Below are 18,969 nucleotides of genomic sequence, written 5' to 3' on the forward strand. Positions count from 1 at the left end.
TTTAATAAGTCTTTGTTTGGTGGGACAAAGCTGTCCTCCTTGTTCTTGATCTTCAGGAGCATCTTGGCTATCCTAAAGGCTTTTTGGACTTCTCAGGTGGCTCAGTAGTAAAAAAATCCACCTGCGTGTTCAATCCCTGGGTCAGGAAGATCCCCTGGAGAAGGAAATGTCAACCCATTCCAGTATTCTTGCCTGGGAAATCCCATGGACAGAGGAGCCTGGCGGGTTACAGTCTGTGAGGTCGCATAGAGTCAGACACGGTTAAGCAAGAAGGAGGTTAAGCCAGCAAGGCACACAGAAGGGTTCACCAAGGATGGGAGGAAAACCAGAAGCACCTGGTGTCACAGTGGGCACCGGAAGACCACACATCAAAAGGGCCAGGAGGATGAGGCCCAGGGACGCCACAGATGTGACCAGAACCTTGGCAGGAGTGGCTTCAGAGGCTGCCAGGTCTGTTCTGCACTGAGCCTGGTGGGGAGAGCTGTGGTGTCCTCTCTAGCAGGAAGGGGCCTCTGCTCCTGTCTGGGTTTCTCTGTGCTATTATTGGACACTTAGCATGCTGACTTTTCTTACTCTTTGAAACCACCATTTCCTTCACACTTAGCCTCTGGGGCTGTCCTCTGGGTCTGCCCCCCTGACCTGATGTGCTCTGTCTCCACCTGGCTCAGCCCCCAATTTCATCCACCAAGATCCAGCCCCTGAGTTACCTTCTCTGAGCATCCATCCCTGGATCCTTCCTCAACACCCTGACTTCTGGGCTCAGGATGCTCTGTGGTCACAGCTGTCACATCTGGTGGCCCCAAGCCACTCCCTCTGCACTTAGGGAAATGCATTTTGCCATCGAGTGCCTGGAACAGACAGTCTTTGCTGAACTTAATGAAACTGCCAGGCGGCATGACCCGTGGAGAACACGAGTCTGCAGAGAGACAGAGCCCAAATGCTGGTCCTTCCTCTGGTCTTGCTGCATGCTTCCCACCTCTGTGAGATGCATGGTTTCTTCTTTTGCTGTGCAAACAGCTTTTTAAATTTTTAATTAATGTAAAATAATAGAACACGGAAGATGTCAAAATTTTTTTTTAATTTGTTATGATCATTCTGAGAGCATGCTAAGTCACTTCAGTCGTGTCTAACTCTTTTCGACCCATGGACTGGTTCCCCGGGATGTACCCACCAGATTCCTCTGTCAATGGGATTCTCCAAACAAGAATACTAGAGTGAGTTGCCATGCCCTCCTCCAGGGGATCTTCCCCACCCAGGGATCAAACCTGCATCTCTTGCATTTCCTGCATTGGCAGGTGGGTTCTTTACCACTAGCACCACCTGCCAAGCAGTAATTGTAAAACTCTTTTTTAAAAGTTAAAGAGTGACATCAGAAACATGGCTGAGTGAAAAACTACCTTTGTCCTTCCCCTTCAGTCTACACCCAATAAAACATCCACAACTCAACAAAGGTTCCTCCCCGCAAAACAACAGGACAGAGAAAATTCCACACAACAGTACATCTAAAGGTGGGTGGATTGGAATAGGGAAGACAGAATTGTGGAAACGGTGGAGTGGGTGTGCGCAGTCCCGGCCTTCTGACCGCAGCAGCTGAGCCCACAGCCACAGACAACCCAGGAGCAGTCGCACACACAACTCAGGTCTCCAGCTGCACTTGCGCCTGTGGCCACAGGTAACTGGGTAGCAGCAAACGGCAGTGGGCCTGGGGTACCATCCTTCCAGATTCCAAGGTGCCCACGCACCCTCCTGTCTGCAGTAGTGGAGTCCGGGAACCTAACAACACCACACACAGGAGAGGTGCCTGTGGACCCCGGCTCCCCTTCAGACATCCCACCCCCCACAGTGGAGCCTGTGTCTCAAGGGATCCTAGATGCAAGGAAAGAGCCATACCAACCTAGGGATGACAGCAGCTCTGGCAGAAGCAAGGCAGCAATGACCCCAGAGACACAAGAAGCGACAATAAAGGCACAGAGGTGGACTTCATAGAGGGATGGTGAAGTTGGAAAGTGCGCTGAGATAGAACCAGAGGCAGCTCGGCTAAGAGAAACCAAAAACACGTGAGATAGCGCCACCTACCGGGAAACAAACAAAAGAACTCTGAAAGTGGTGGAAAGTGTCCCACTGGCTGCGAGGAAGGCTGAGGACAGAGCTCCCAACCAGAGGCATGAGAGTGTGAAGGAAACTCTGACCCAGCTGACCCCACAGGACCAATGGGGACCCTATGCACTTGGCCCATCATGTGACTGATGCTCCGGGAGACCGCAGCTGGGCCTCAGTTTCCCCATCCATCCAAGCACATAGGAGATGTGTGGAGAGAAAAGGCCTGAAGGTCTTGGAAGAAGATGGGCTGAGGCCAGGCCAGAGGGGCCAGTGAACACTCCCAGGGCCCCAGAAACCCCACGACCCTGCCTTGGGGCAGGTGAGCCCAGGGAACATGGTTCCTGGAAACTTCTGGTTTCTCTGTCTGGCCCTTGGGCCGAGCACCTGCCTGAAGGCCAGGCCTGCCAACACCCCCCACTTCTCCCCCTGGCCCCCAACCCCTCCTGGCCTGGCCTCCCCGGCCCCCAGCAGATACAGCAAGCCTCCACTTCCCCTCCAGGTGAGAAGCGCAGTCCCAGTCCCATGGCTGCTGAGTAAAGGGTTCTCTTAGAAGCTGAAGAAATGGGTTAATGGTGGTGGCCTGCTAGTAAAGTGACCTGGTTCCCCGCCACTGACCACAATGCCTTCCAGAAGTTTTGAGGGCATGGGCGTGCTCTGGGTAAAGTGTGACCACACCATGCCTGCAGCCCGGCCCCAGGGACACGAGATTGTCTGCAGGGGGAAGGGGTGGTGGACAGTCTGTGTATATATGGGAGGATGTGGTACATACACAGGTGCTTACAGAGGGAAAAAAAAAATGAAGGTGAACCAAGACATCAACAGGGAAGCACTGGGACACAGATCACCTGCGATTTTCTCTTTCTTCTTTATGCTTTTCTGAATTGTCCAAGTTTTCTACAACATGTATCTGTTATTTTTCCAATTTAAATTTTTTTATATTAGCTTCTACATCATCTCAGTTGAAATCTGTAGACAGTTTTTTAGATTCAGAGGCACCTTCGTTACCTTAGCACACCACGTAACCCTCACGCCTATGCCCATCCATAAGGAGAGACAGCGTCATTGTCTCCGTTTCATAGATGGGAGAACTGAGGAGCATGTGAAGGGAAACGACCTCTCTCAGGTCACACAGCTAATGAGACCACAGCCTGACTCCCAAGGACAGACTCCTCCCATGATGGGTTTGCCTGGGGGCCTTAAATCCTGAGCCTTCAAATCTTAGCCAAGACTTTTTGTAGCCAGTGCTTCGTGTTGATTAAAAAAGACATTCTGAGATGTGATCTGCTAACAGCCTTCACGGCCCCAAAAGTCCCAACTTAGACGATGAAGATAAGAGGACTTCATAAAGTGGGCGTCAAATGCTTTCACAACAAGCCAGTCCCCTAGGTATCATCCTCATGCCAAGGCACAGGTGAGAAAACAGTAAATAGTTCAAGGTCACTAGGGCTGCACCAATCCACTCAAACATTCAAACCTCCCTTTCAGCCACTCATAGGAAGGGCATTCAAACCACACTCTGTGTTTGGACTTCACCAGCCCTCCAGGCTGTATGGGAAGAGTTTCAGATGGGGTCAGGGCAGGGTGGTGATAGGATCCTGTGAAAGCTCACCTGGTGGGGAAGATCAGCGTGGGCAACTCCCTGGAAAGGGGAGCCCTGCTGCAGCCCTCTCCTACACCCACATGTCCTCGAAGCTCCCCTAGAATAAAGGATGCTGTCCCAGACGCTGGGACACTTGATCAGTGAAACAGAAAGGAGCCCGAGCACAGGAGGCTTACACTGAGGAGGAGCAGAAAGTGAACAGAAAAACCAACAAATAACTAAGATCATCTCTAATTAGACGAATGTAGTCAGGCAGTCATCAGAACCCCAGCACTGTGAGAGCCTTCCCGGGGCACCAGCCCGGGAGATGGGCAGCAGCAGGGATGCGGGTTTCGGAGGGCAGAAGGGAAGAGGCAGGGCTGGCTCCAGGCTTCAAGCTCTGGGAGTGCGGAGGGGTGCTGTTCCCCAACAGAAGAGATTCGGGCGCCCAGGAGTCCTGAGAAGCCAGCAACTGGCCTCTGCCCATCTCAGGAGAGGCTGCCGCACCTGGGAGGCAGAGAGGCTGGGGGTCAGGTGAACATGTGACCCCAAAAAAGGCAGAGCAGTAGGAGCAGGGTGGGGAGGCAAGTGGCCCACCAGGACGGGCTGGCGGGGGTGGGGAGACTGGAGGAGTTAGGGCTGAAGAGAGAAGGGAAGGGGGACAGAGGGGGATCAAGGGGCGCATTTTCACAGGGGGCCAGACTTGGCGGAGAGGGTGAGACCACGGCAGCCAGAGACAGAGGGAGAAAAAGACAGAAAGAAGCCTTCCAACCCACAGAGGTCACTCATCTCACCCAAAAAGGAGACAGGACAGACTCCCAAACCCTTAGGAGAATATAATGTGTATGAAAGTGTCCCCAGGGAATGAAATAACACCATTTGTAACAATATGAATGGACCTAGATATTATCGCATTAAGTGAATTAAGTCAAAGACAAATATCATATGATATCACTTATTTGTGGAATTCAAACAAACAGCACAAGTAAACCTGTTTACAAAGCAGAAATTAGACTCACAGACATTGAAAGCAAACTTAGGGTCACCAAAGTGGATAGTGCTGCTGCTGCTGCTGCTAAGTCACTTCAGTCTGTCCGACTCTGTGGGACCCCATAGACGGCAGCCCACCAGGCTCCCCCGTCCCTGGGATTCTCCAGGCAAGAACACTGGAGTGGGTTGCCATTTCCTTCTCCAGTGCATGAAAGTGAAAAGTGAAAGGGAAGTCGCTCAGTTGTGCCAACTCTTAGAGACCCCATGGACTGCAGCCCACCAGGCTCCTCGGTCCATGGGATTTTCCAGGCAAGAGTACTGGAGTGGGGTGCCATTGCCTTCTCTATAAAAAGAATATGGATGTGAGTATAAATGAATCACTTTCCTCTACACTTAAACTAACTAACTAAATCACTTTCCTCTAAAACTAACAAGTTCTGGGGAGGCTGTTCTCCAATAGAAGAAATTCAGGCACCCAGGAGCTCTGGGTGCCTTCGTCAGTTAAGTTCAGTCATGTCCGACTCTTTGAGACTCCCTGGACTGCAGCACACCAGGCCTCCCTGTCCATCACCAACTCCCAGAGCTTACTCAAATTCATGTCCAAGGAGTCCGTGATGCCATCCAGCCATTTCATCTGTTATCCCTTTCTCCCACCTTCAATCTTTCCCAGCATCAGGGTCTTTTCAAATGAGTCAGTTCTTTGCATCAGGTGGCCAAAGTATTGGAATTTCAGCTTCAGCATCAGTCCTTCCAGTGATTATTCAGGACTGATTTCCTTTAGGATGGACTGGTTGGATCTCCTTGCAATCCGAAGGACTCTCAAGAGTCTTCTCCAACACCACAGTTTAAAAGCATCAATTCTTCAGTGCTCAGCTTTCTTTATAGTCCAACTCTCACATCCATACATGATTACTGGAAAAACCATAGCTTTGACTAGACGGACCTTTGTTAGCAAAGTAATGTCTCTGCTTTTTATTATGCTGTCTAGGTTGGTCATAACTTTCCTTCCAAGGAGCAAGTGTCTTTTAATTTCTTGGCTGCAGTCACCATCTGCAGTGCTTTTGGAGCCCCCAAAAATAAAGTTTGTCACTGTTTCCATTGTTTCCCCATCTATCTGCCATAAAGTGATGGGACCGGATGCTATGATCTTAGTTTTCTGAATGTTGAGTTTTAAGGCAACTTTTTTCACTTTCCTCTCCTGGGTGCCTTACAACATTGTAAATTAACTATACTTCAGGTTTTGAAAATGTTTTTTTTAAAGTGTCCCCAGGTTTTCTAACCTCATACTCAGTGGAATACTTGATAAGACACAGAGCCTGCATGAAGGCAGGGAGATGCGTGTGTCCTCCGTGCCCAGCCACCCCGCGTGCACACGGCATTCATGATGTCCCACAGGACCCCAGATGGAGGTGAGAGGCCACCCCGGGCCCTGGAAGACCTCAGATGCTGAGAGAGGGCAGGGGCTTCTAAGAAAATCAAGAGACCAAGGAACCCCACCTTCTCTTTCTAACTAGCTTCTTCCCCATAGGACCCAACAGTTACTCAGAAAATGATGACAGAGGAGGAAAGGGAGAGACGGAAGGAGCTACTTCTCCTTCAGATTGGCAGACTCCCAGTCGGCCAGGTGGCATGTGGGCAGACTGTGAACATATGAAGTAAAATAATGAATACTCACAGCAGTATTACTCACAAGGCCAAAAAGCAGAAACAGCCCAAGCGTCCATTGGTGGGGTGAAAGGTTATATAAAATGTGGTCCATCCACATGGTGGAATATCATGTAGCCGTAAAAAGGAAGAAAGCACTGCCACACACTGCAGTGTGCATGCATCTGGAAGATCGTTTGCTCACTGAAAGAGGCCAGACACCAAAGGACACATAGTGTATGATTCCATATACACTAAATGTCCAAAATAGGCAAATCCACAGAGACAGAAAGTGGATTGGTGGTTGCCAGTTGCTGGGTTTGGGGGAGGAGGGATAGGAAATAACTGCTAGTGAGGACAGGGTTTCTTTTAGGAATTATGAAATGTTCTAGAATTAAAGAGTTGGTTGCAAAACTCTGTTAATACATAAAAACCACTTAAAGGGGTGAATTATATCACATGGGGAGTAAATCTTAGTGAAAAATAAAAATGGGTCTTCCCTGGTGGCTCAGACAGAAAAGAATCTGCCAGCAATGCAGGAGACCCGGGTTCGATCCCTAGATCAGGACGATCCCCTGGAGAAGGGAAAGGCTTCCCACTCCAGTATTCTTGCCTGGAGAATTCCATTGACAGAGGAGCCTGGCAGGCTACTTTCCATAGGGTTGCAAAGAGTTGGCCATGACTGAGCAACTAACACACACACACACACACAAATAAAAATAAGATAAAAACAGAGAATTTATATTTTTATAAAAATAAAAAAATTGATCCTCACTAGTATAAAAATATACACAGAAATGAGTGGCCATCGAAGCAAACCAGACCTCTAGGCAGCGTCTGGCCTCCTGCCTTCGGGCGTGGTCAGGACCATCAAGGGTTAAAGTGGTTTTGTTGATGGAGAGTCTAGTCTGACAAAAGCAGTCAACCAGCTCATTGTGTCAGGAAAATAATAATGCTTCCAAGGAAATGGATTCCTCAGAACAAGAGTGAATCTGAAAATAAAAGGGGAAAAAAAATGGGAAGACAAAGCAGTGTGAGTTTTGTGCAGAATGGAATACACATGCCCATCCCAGCCAGGAACATGAAGGGTGTGATTTTGGTGATTCCACATGAGAGTCAAATGCTCTTGTGTTCGCATTTAAACTGGCATTGCACGATATAAAGAGGAGTGGTAATATTCACACTAGTAATATTCACACTAATAACACTAATAATAATAATAAAGAAACATTTAATTGTGGTTTAACTGGAGTAACATTTTTAATATTTATTTGACCACCTTGGGTCTTGGCAGCAGCATGCAAATCTTTGTTGCTGTGTGTGGACTCTAGCTGTGGTTCGTGGGCTCAGTAGCTCAACTAAGCGTGCCTGCTGAGTTGCTCCAAGGCATGTGGGATCCTAGTTCCTGGACCAGGGATAGAACCTGTGTCCCCTGCACTGCAAGGCAGATTCTTAACCACTGGACCTCCAGGGAAGTCCCTAGACTGACAATTTTTAAAACACTATTTTTAAAAACAAAAGAAAGACATGGAAAAAAGGAAAACCTTCTCTTGTGGCTCAGCTGGTAAAGAATCCACCTGCACTGCAGGAGACCTGGGTTCAACCCCTGGATTGGGAAGATCTCCTGGAGAAGAGAAAGGCTACCCACTCCAGGGTTCTGGCCTGGAGAATTCCATGGCTGTATAGCCCATGGGGTCGCAAAGAGTCGGACACGACTGAGCGACTTTCACTTTGTGTTTAGTATCTTTACCAACACTTTTTTCTCGCTTGTTGAACAAAACACCCCACACAGTATGTGGCCAGTCCTATAGTCAGGGAGGAAGGCGCCAGGCCTTGTAAACCTATGACCGCAGGTCTCATAGACTGTCCCAGGGAGTCAGAGGCTAGCAACTCAGTGTGAGGACATGGCCCCGTGGCCTGAGCTCCTGGTGTCATCAGCCTGGCCTCAGACCCAGTACCTGAGCAAGGAAGAGCTTGAATCCTCCCAGCCGTGGTGTAGAGGGAGGGATAGAGAACAGGGAGAGAAAGGCCAGCAGGGTCAGGCAGCGAGTGGTCCTGGCCTGGCCACCCCTCACTTCTCTGAACCTCAGAGCCCCCTCTGGCCTGTGCACTTCATTCTTCTCGGGCTGCAGGAGGGAAACAGCTGAAAGGGAAACATTTTGTGAGCTGCAGCGTCGAGAGGCACCAGGAAGTAGCAAGTCACCAGTGGCCAGGACCTCAGACCCCCATCCCCGAAGACTGGCGCTGGTCACCGCAGGAAGAGCCTGGGCAGAGAGGTCCAAGAACCCTGCTGAGGGGTCATAGGGACCAAGACAGTGCTATACAAGGCCCGGGGCAGGGAGAGCCATGGGGACCTGAGCTGCTTGTCAAAGTGGCAGGGTGTTCTGGGCTAGAACGTCTGGAAATGTGAGCACCCAAGAAGCATTGAGGGGCTCTGTGTTAAAGGTCAAGAGGCCGTGGGCCAGGCAGAGGAGTGCAGTCTGGACCAGGGGTGGGCACTGACCTTCAACACATGTGGTCACGCCAAGGCCACCTTTCCTGTCCAGGCCCTCAGGGCAGAAGAATGGAGGAAGTTTCCCCAGAGAAGGAGGGGCACGTCACCTGGGTGTTCATCCCGCCCTACCCGGGCCCCGCTCTCAGGGCACAGGAGGGGCCCTTCTGGGAAGAGGCCTTCCCAGTGTCCACGCTGCGAGGAAATGGCCCCGACACTGAACTTGCCCCTCCCTTTCTCGGATCCCTAACATTCTTCTCACAGAGCATGCAGCCTATAAACACAAGGTCGTGTTTCTTCCTTCTGTCTGTCCTTCTTGCTGTAGAACATTCAGGAAAAGACAAAAAGACACCATGGGAGAAAGACAACGCCCTCCCAGATAACCCCATCCCTGGGCTCCTTCTCCTTCTCCGTTACCTGTGGACCACGTACTGAACTGGGCCGGTCACTCCCTGTCCCTGAAGGGCCCCTCTGTGACCATGGAAAACAACACCATGTTGGGTCATGGTGGATATTTCTTACTCCTTCTGCCCTTCATTTTCTTAATTCTTACAGTAAGCATGCGTTACTTTCAAAGTGGAAAAAAAAAAATGGTACACTGTATTAGGAATTCTTTTTTTGTTTACAAATGTGGCCCAAGGCAGCGATTGCCCAGCCTAAGGTCTCTCCAAACTGGAAGCCCTTCAGCCCCATTGGGCCAGCGCCAGCCCTGCCATGGTCCTCCCCCCGCCACATCCTTTAAAAGTGCCCCAGGGCCACAAGCCACCACCTGTCACCTGCCTGCCACCCGCCAACATGCGGTGTCTTGCCACCCTGGCTCTGACCCTAATCACCCTGGAGCCTGCCCTCTCCCTGGCCCCTGCCCTCAGCTTGCAGGTAGGCCCAGGAGGGTCATCCTGATCTCCCTCCACTGCAGGTGTGCCCCTGAAACACTTCCAGACCTGGCAGTTTGGTGATTGAGACCAGAGGAAAGAACGGGGAAGGTCACCCTGGGGAGGGCCAGTAACTATGGCAGAACAGGGTGCTGCCCAGAAATGCCCATGAGCTGGAGGCCTAGAACTGCAGGGCCGAGGCCATGTCCTGGGGCAAAATGTGACTGGGCACTTAACTGGGCATGGAGAGAGCCTGTCCTGGCCCCTCAGAGGCTTAACTCTACCCCCTGCAGCCTTGTTTCCTAATTTTCACAGCTGACTTACGCTTTGCCAGCCGGATCATATTTCTGGGAGAGTTTTTTCCTTCCTAGAAGCAGAGCATTGGGGTGCTGGGGACTGGGTTCCCCATGGTTTTTGTCTTTGCCCCATCTTCCTTTTCCCTGAGGAGCCAAGGGGAGATGGGAGGAGGGACCCAGCCACCCCACCCCCCACCCCCGGCCCATCCTGTGTGCAGAACAGGCTGTGTGCCCAGAGCTCAGCTCCTCAGAGAAAGATTCCTGCACTGCCTCCTGTGTCAACCATGAGACCTGTCCCCAGGGAACCAAGTGCTGTGCCAAGAGTCCCTGCAGCCAGTCCTATGTGGTCCCCCTCATGGGTAAGGCCTCCGACCCTGCACCCCAGCGGAGCCCCATAAACTGGAGGAAGGGAGGGGCCAGCTTTGTCAAGAGTCCCCTCAGCCCTGCACTCCACACCCTTCTCTCAGTGAACCCCCTAGCAGCCCCGTGAACTCAGCCCACCCATAACAGGACTTCACTAGCTGGACTGACCTGAGGCCCAGCTGAGGCTCCCCCTCCTCCTCCCAGCATCACCAGGGCCCTGCCCAGCAATGTACGATGTACGAGTGAGTGCTGTCTCTCTCCTAGCCTGGGCCCTGCAGGCTCCAGGCCACCAAGGGGGTGTGTGGTGGTGGGGGATGGGGGTGTCTCCCGGTGACCAGCAGCTGAGCAGACCCAGTGAGCCAGCAGGCAGTGACCCCTGGCCCATCTCTCCACCAGCACCTGTCCTGAAGGCTGGCCACTGCCCCTGAGTGCAGGCGCCACTGGCCCCAAAGCTCTGCTTGGAAAGAAGTGAGTGCTCCAGGGACGACCAATGTAGGGACAACCTGAAGTGCTGCTTCAGCTCATGTGCCATGAGGTGTATGATCCCCACCACAGGTGAGCACCCTGAGACACCACCCTGAGGCTGGTGGGCTTGGCTCCTCTCTCTGCCTCCCCTGACCTGGGGGCCTCCACAGGGCCCCAAGAGGAGTACGATACAGAGGGCAGGGGCTCAGATGGCAGTGACCAGAGTTGCACCAGCTGCAGGTTTCTGCAAAGGCTTCACGCCACTGGGTTACACAGTGGGTCTCAAACCAGCCAAGGGGGCTCAGAGGAACCGAGAGACATGCCTGGTGGTACATGGTTCAGCTAGGCCCGCCAGCAACGTCTGTTCCTATGCCACTTAGTCTGGAAAGGAGCTCTGCGTTAGGAGTCCAGAGTCATGGTTCCCAAATAACAGTCCCTACCAGCTGTGAGCTGCCAGGCGATGGTGAGGGTCTCGGATGGTGGGTGTGGAGGGCTCACTGGCCCTCCCACAGCATCCTCCCCTCCCCTGCCTCCACCGTGGCTGTGTTCCTCCTCCTCTGAGGCCTCCGTGTCCCCTGCAGGGGACCCTCTGCAGTGAGGGACAGCTCTGAGAGCCCCTGGCTGCCAGGAGTGATAGTCTGAGTCTGCTCAACCGGAACCTTCTCTCTCGGATCCAGACAGCTCAAGATGCCTCCTACCTGCTGCTAATAAAACCCACACTCAGCCTCATTACTCTCCATCCTCTGTCTGTCCTTGGCATCTGCTGGGAGGGATGAGGCACACAGGCCTTGCCTCCAGGAGCTCCCCAGCAGGCCTGCCTGGAAGCTCCTGGAAACAGGCAGTTCCACCTGGTGATGAGTGTGTATGGAGGCAGAGCCAGGAGCTGGGAGCTGGGGCTCTGGGCTGGGAGGGACTTGTCCACCAGGCTTTTGGTCTGACCCCTTGTGGAAGTGTTTCTGGGCTCGGGTTGGGGAACAGGAACAGAGCTTGCATGGAGGGCTTGGGGTGTAGAAGTCACCAGATTTCACTAGCCTTGACTTGCTCAGGGGGCACATGGAGGGCAAAGGGTTACAGGCCATTCCCCAGGCAGCCTGGGTTTTTGGAGTTTATATATATATTTTTGGCTGCACTGGGCCTTAGTTGCAGCATGCAGGATCTTAGTTCCCTGACTAGGTATCAAACCCAGGCCACTGCATTGGGAGCACAGAGTCTTAACCACAGGGCTACAGAGAAGTCCCTGGCAGCCTGCTTTAGAACCTCCAGTGAAGTATGTACACTCCACACCTGATGAGTGCCCGGTAATTCATTTCAGTTCTGACAAACCCACCCAGAGGGGAATTTACTGGCAGTCCAGTGGTTGCTGCTGCTGCTAAGTCGCTTCAGTCGTGTCCGCCCACCAGCCTCCTCCATCCATGGGATTCTCCAGGCAAGAACACTGGAGTGGGTTGCCATTTCCTTCTCCAATGCATGAAAGTGAAAAGTGAAAGTGAAGTTGCTCAGTCGTGTCCGACTGGACTCCTCAATTTCACTGCCAAGGTCCCAGGTCTGGGAACTAAAATCTCAGAAGCTGTGCAGGTCAGCCAAAAAAAAATAAAAAATAAAAAGGGAAAACCACCCAAGGTTCAAGTCAGGCCCCACAATTAAGGGCTCATCCCACAAGGCTGTAAATTCAGGGGATTCCCACACCCACCACAGAATAAATTGCTAGAACGCCAAGAGTCACCTCACTAGAGTAAACTCAGGTACAGAATAAATTGCTAGAAAGACCCACAGAACTCTGAAAGTACAATGCTTGTTTTAGTTCTGTTATAGAGGATAGAGGGGAGAAGGCAATGGCACCCCACTCCAGTACTCTTGCCTGGAAAATCCCATGGACGGAGGAGCCTGGTGGGCTGCAGTCCATGGGGTCGAGAAGAGTCGGACATGACTGAACGACTTCATTTTCACTTTTCACTTTCATGCATTGGAGAAGGAAATGGCAACCCACTCCAGTGTTCTTGCCTGGAAAATCCCATGGACAGGGGATCCTGGTAGGCTGCAGTCCATGGGGTTGCTAAGAGTCGGACACGACTAGCGACTTCACTTTCACTTTTCACTGTCATGCATTGGAGAAGGAAATGGCAACCCACTCCAGTGTTCTTGCCTGGAGAATCCCAGGGACGGCGGGGCCTGGTGGGCTGCGGTCTATGGGGTTGCACAGAGTTGGACAGACTGAAGCGACTTAGCAGCAGCAGAGGATACAGACCAGGAAGAGCCAAATGAAGAGACATGTAAGGTGAGGAGGGGAGAGGGTACAGGAGCCTCTGTCCCAGCACATTAACCATCACCAACCCAGACGACCCCTGAGCTTCTGCATCCAGAGTTTCCCTCAAGGCGTCTGTTTATTAAAAATAATGTTTATTATTTTAATGTGTTTATTCTCATAATGTTTATTAAAAACATTATGAGAAAATCACCAGCAATCAGTGATTAACTCAAGCCCGAGTCCTCGAATCACACAGTTGTTTCTTCCGGCCACCAGCCCCACTCCCAAGCTACCTAGGCACCCCCACGCCAGGAGTCACCTCATTAGCGTAAACTCAGGTACAGAAAGGGCTTCCCCAGTGGCTCAGTGGTAAAGAATTCATCTGCCAATGAAGGAGACACAGGAGACTCGGGTTCAATCCTTGGGTTGGGAAAGTCCTCTGGAAGAGGAAACGGCAACCCACTCCAGCGTTCTTGCTTGGAAAATCCCACAGACAGAGAAGCCTGGCGAGCTACAGTCCATGGGGTCGCAAAGAGTCGGACACGGCCGAGCACGCACACACACAGATACAGAAAGGGGGCTCTTTACAAACAAAAGACTTCTATCTCTTTCACTCAAGAAATGTGAAGAATTTTTGAAACCGTGTGCCAGGGCCAAAGACCAGATTTAGTTTCTACGTGTGCAGCCTAGTTTTCGGCACCTCCCTGTGAGCCCCTTTCTGTCTGTCCAGTCAGGGTAAATATCTAGACCAGTTTGCTACCTCAGGTGGCTTAAAGCACAGCCAATTTAGGGCGGTTCCCAAAGTGCGGTCCCAAAAAGGCAGCACCATCACCTGGGGTGTTAGCTCCACCCAGACCTACTGGGTCAGAAAGGCCAGTGGGGCCCTCCACCAGCTCCGGGAAGTCAAGAAGGTGAGGCTGCAGGGCTTCCTGATTTCCAATAATCTTACCAAAATGCAGACTCTGATTCCAAAGGTCTGGAATTCTGTGATTCTGCTCCCAGGGGAAGTGAAAAAGAAAGAAGGCTGGCCTTCCCAAGTCAGGGGTGCATCGGAGGCCAGGTGGTAGGAGGACTGCACAGGAGGCCACGTTGGAAGCTCTCCAGTTGGGTAACGCACAACCGGGAGCACAGCTCGGGAGAGGAGAGGAGACCCTCTCTGAGGAGGTGCTATAGAAGGATGCACAGAGGGAGGCCTGAATGCTGGGCAGGTAAAGGGCCACTCCACCATTTGAGAAAGGGGACTGCAGGTCCTGGGGGAGCCACACCCACCACGCAAAGGGCCTCACAGTGCAGTGACACTGCGCCTCCTGGAAGCCCCTTCCAGGAGCTAGAGGACAGCGGGCACATACTCCCCCACCCCTGCCTGTGCTGGGAAGGTGCTGGAAGAGCTTCTGGGAAGAGAGGTGAGCCCTGAATGATCTCTGGAGGATACTGAGCCCAACCTAGACAGTACCCAGCCCACCCTGACTTGTGTTTAGAGTGAAAGTCACTCAGTCGCGTCCGATTCCTTGTGACCGCCATGGACTAGTCAGTTCACGGAATTCTCCAGGCTAGAATACTGGAGGCTTTCCCTTCTCCAGGTGATCTTGCCAACCCAGGGATCAAACCCAGGTCTCCCACATTAAACCAGCCTCCCATCTCCATGCTGGAGACTCCTTCCCTGTAGAGAACACTCATCACACCCCAGTCCTTTCAGTAACCACGTGTCCAGCTTCTATAACCTTTAACACCTGCCCTACAGGCATATACTGGACACCTCGATGATATGCCGGCTCCCTCCTGCCTCCCCCACCTCCCTCCTTGGGTGTGCAAATTAACCAACCCAGAGACCACCACCTCCTCTATGGAGGTCTTATACTCCAGGTCACTTTCCCAGTGCAAGGCCAGGGACCAGACGACTGGGGACAGCCCCCACACCCCAGAACACACTGACATTATTTACACAAGCCAGTCCTAAGCCTGCTCATCCTGACTCTCCCGCTCCTCCCAAGGAAACCACAGTAAAGGCTCCTGCCAGTTTCTCCCCTCTCCTGGACTCCACCCCCCATCTCCTGGCAGACCCTCACTTCCCACTGTGGTCCTTCGTGGAGTGATGTGTCTCCTTCTCTTGGGAACTGTAATAAACTATCTTCACTGGGAGTCATCTCAGATTTTCTATTAACACACTGTATTTTAATACAGTCACTTTGGGAGCTAGACGTCCTTCCCAGAGAGAACCAGAGGCTGTGAGGGGATTCTCTCCCCATCCACCACCTCTCAAGGTTTGCTCACAGCAGCCCACCCCAGAGCTCCCTACTAGGCTGATCCCCTGGCCCTCCCACAGTTTCAGCACCCCTATATTGCCTGGAGAGGCTGTCCCCTGCTACACAGGTCCTCAGTGCCAACAGCCCCCAGAGCAGGAGCCCAAGTGGAAGCCAGGAAAGAATGTAAGAAGGGCCCCATTAGTGCAGCTCAGCACCTGGCCCACGGGCTGCCACCCCCAGGCCCCGTGCTGCATGCTGTACTGCGCACCTCTCCACCCCGCACCAGGAGGGCTCTGCAGGACTTGCTGCTGGACAAGGTGGAAGGCTGCCGGAGGTGGGGGAGTGGGCAAGGGGTGGGGGGATGGAAAGGTACAATGAACATGGTGGAAAGAAGGGCAAAAGGGAAGGTTGGACAAGTCATTCTGTGGGGTGTGGGGCCATAGCAGCTGGCAGTGTTCAGGATTCACGAGGGCAGAAGGCTCATTAGCCTACTGTCCTCCTCAACCAGGCTCCCAAAATGTTGGCAACTCTGGAAACGCCTCTGCAAAATCTCACCAGCCCAAGAGGGAAGACCTAAAAAGATGACAGCAGATGACCCAACAAAATAACCTGATGGCAAGGTTATTCTACTATTTTTCCAATCTGTTCTACTCATGTGCTAGAGTTCCTTCCTTTTAGCCCACTCTTCGTTTTTTCTTAACATAACAGCTTTATTGAGGTATAATTCACCTAACATAAAGTTCATTCTTTAATGTGAACTCAGTGACTTGTTATATATTCAGTTAATTCCAGATTATTTTCACCACGCCAAAAAGAAATCCCATACCCATCACTCCCCTTTTTACATCACCACCACTCCCCAACCACCACCCAGATCACCACCTCCACCATCTCCCCAGCCCCTGGAAATCATTCATCTACTTTTGAGTCTATGGACTTGCCTCTTTAGGACATTACATATAAATGAAGACATAATATATAGTCTCATCTGACTGGCTTCTGTTGACTGAAAAAAAAAATGCACAGCCTAAAAGATGAGAATTCTGTTTTATTTGGTGGACTTTCTGAGGACTTCAAGACTAGGGGAGCAGACTCTCAGATTGCTCTGAGGATGACTCTGAAGAGGTAAAAGAGGAGTCAGGATATGTAGGAGTTTTGTGACAAAAACTATGTAGTCAGACCATCAAAAGGTTACTGTTAATCAAAGAAAACCTGGCATCTCAAGTTAATTAGTTTAGCGCTAGATTCTGTGTATGGGAAGATGCAAGAGTCTGGGCTCATTGAAATCACTCCTTTGATATGCACCTTAGTTACCTAGGGCCAGTATCCCAGTCTTTCCCATTCTGAGTCCCCTTAGGGTGCATCACTGAGGGGTGGCTATTAGCAGCTGAGGGCCAGGCAGCCCAGGGCAGCCCATTTGTCTCCAACTTGAGTTCCTTGAGGATGAAGGTGGGGTGGGAGGCACACAGCTGTAGTGGCTTGATGGCTGCAAACTCCTTTGTTCACTGATACAGCAGGGAACATTCTTCATTCACACTTCTTTCACATAACATAATGTTTTAAAGTTTCATCTATATTAATTTTGGCTAATATTCCATTTTATGAATATACCATATTTTGTTCACTCATCCATTGGTTATCATATGGGCTGTTTATACTTTTTGGGGTTTTATGAGTAATACTCATATGAACATTTGCATACAAGTTTTGGTGTTAACGTTTTCCATTTCCTACATACTAAGGAGTCACACAGTAATTCTGTTTTGAGAAAATGCCAAACTGTTTCCCAAAGGTGCACCACTTCTACACCCACCAACAATGTATGCATATTCCAATTTCTCCATACCTTCACCAAAACTTATTTTCTGGGCTTTTAACTTCTGCCATCCTACATGGATATGAAGTAGCTGTTTCATTTGCATTTCCTAATCTTTTCATTTGTTCATGGATATACATGTGTTTTCTTTGGAGAAATGTCAATTCAAATTTTTTGGCCATATTTAAACTGGGTTATTGCATTTTATTGTTATGAGTTTTTTTATTCGACATACTTGAGATTCATGTATGTCCTTACGTGAATTGGATTTTCATTTCTTTTTTCTAATTAGTATTCTTTGTTTTCTTTTAGAGAAGTTTTAACTTCATAGCAAAATTGAGTGAAAAGTACAGGAGTTCCCATATAGCCCTCAAACACATGCACACACATACCCTCTTGAGTGACACATGTATTATCAATGAATCTACATTGACACATTATTATCATTCAAAGACCACAGTTTACATTAGGGGTCACTCTATGGGTTAGGCAAGTATGTAACACGTATCCACCATTATTGTATCATACAATTTGGAGGGCCCTAAAAATCTGTGCTCCACCTATTTATCCCTCCTTCCCCTCAACCGCTGACCTTTTTACTGTCTCCATAATTCTGCCTTTCCCAGAATGTCTTATAGTTGGGATCATACAGCACACAGCCTTTTCAGATTGGCTTCTTTCACTTAGTAACTGACATGTTAAGTTTCCTCCATTTCTTTTTAACACTGAAAAATATTCCACTGTCTGAATTTATCACAATTTATTTAGGATATCTTTTTGGTGGCTCAGACAGTAAAGTGTCTGCCTGCAATGCGGGAGACCCGGGTTCAATTCCTGGGTTGAGAAGATCCTCTGGAGAAGGAAATGGCAGCCCACACCATACTCTTGCCTGGAAAATTCCATGGACAGAGGAACCTGGTAGGCTACAGTCCATGGGGTCGCAAAGAGTCAGACAAGACTGAGCGACTTCACTTCACTTTAAAAAAACAGTTATTTGCACCAGGTCTTGGTTGCAGCATGTGCAATATAGTTCCCAGACCAGGGATCGAACTGGGGCCCCCCACATTGGGAGGGCAGAATCTTAGCCACTGGACCACCAAAGAGGTCCTTGAAGGACATCGTGATTGCTTCCAAGTTTGGACAATTATGAATAAATTTGCTATAAACATCTATGTGCAGGTTTCTGTGTGGATGTAAGTATTCCACTCCTTTGCATAAATAACAAGGAGCACGGCTTCTGGATAGTATTAGTCCATTAGGGCCACTGTAACAAAAATACCATACATTCTGTGGCCCAAAAACAACAAGAATTTATTTCTCATAGTTCTGGAGGCTGCAGGTTCAAGATTAGGCATCAGCACAGTTGGGTGAGTGCTCTCTTCTGTATTATAGACTTACTGTGTTCTTCTGGGCTTCCCCAATGGCTCAGCAGTAAAGAATCCACTGGCAATGTGGGAGAAGTGGGTTTAGTCCCTAGGCCAGGAAGATCCCCTCAGGAGGAAATGACATCCCACTCCAATATTCTTGCCTGGAAAATCTTAAGGACAGAGGAGTTTGGAGGGCTAAAGTCCATAGGGTTGCAAAGAGTCAGACATAACAGTACCTGTGCATATACATACACATACACAAACACACACACACACACACACACACACACAGTCCATAGGGTTACAAATAGTCAGACATAGCTGAGCACCTGTGCATACATAAACACACACACACACAATGTTCTCCACGGTGGAAGGAGCAAGGGAGCTCTCTGAGGTCTCTTTCATAAGAGAACTTAATCCCAATACAAAGCCACCACTCTCATTACCTAATTACCTCCCAGAGGCCCCACCTCCTAATACCATCACCGTGGGCAA

General features: G+C 50.4%; 1 protein-coding gene across 1 annotated transcript in view; it reads left to right on the top strand.

Moving 5' to 3' along the window:
* Positions 1–9,599: 9,599 nt before the first annotated feature.
* Positions 9,600–18,969, top strand: part of LOC104980415 — an 11,725-nt gene continuing 2,355 nt past the window's right edge. Inside the window, 6 exon segments of the mRNA XM_010829110.1 lie at positions 9,600–9,680; positions 10,196–10,331; positions 10,732–10,890; positions 10,971–11,040; positions 13,776–13,956; positions 15,369–15,622. Coding sequence (XP_010827412.1) covers positions 9,600–9,680; positions 10,196–10,331; positions 10,732–10,890; positions 10,971–11,040; positions 13,776–13,956; positions 15,369–15,622 — 881 coding nt within the window.

This window comes from Bison bison, unplaced genomic scaffold (assembly GCF_000754665.1).
Source record: "Bison bison bison isolate TAMUID 2011002044 unplaced genomic scaffold, Bison_UMD1.0 scf7180017864499, whole genome shotgun sequence".
In the NCBI taxonomy this organism is placed as follows: Eukaryota; Metazoa; Chordata; class Mammalia; order Artiodactyla; family Bovidae; genus Bison; species Bison bison.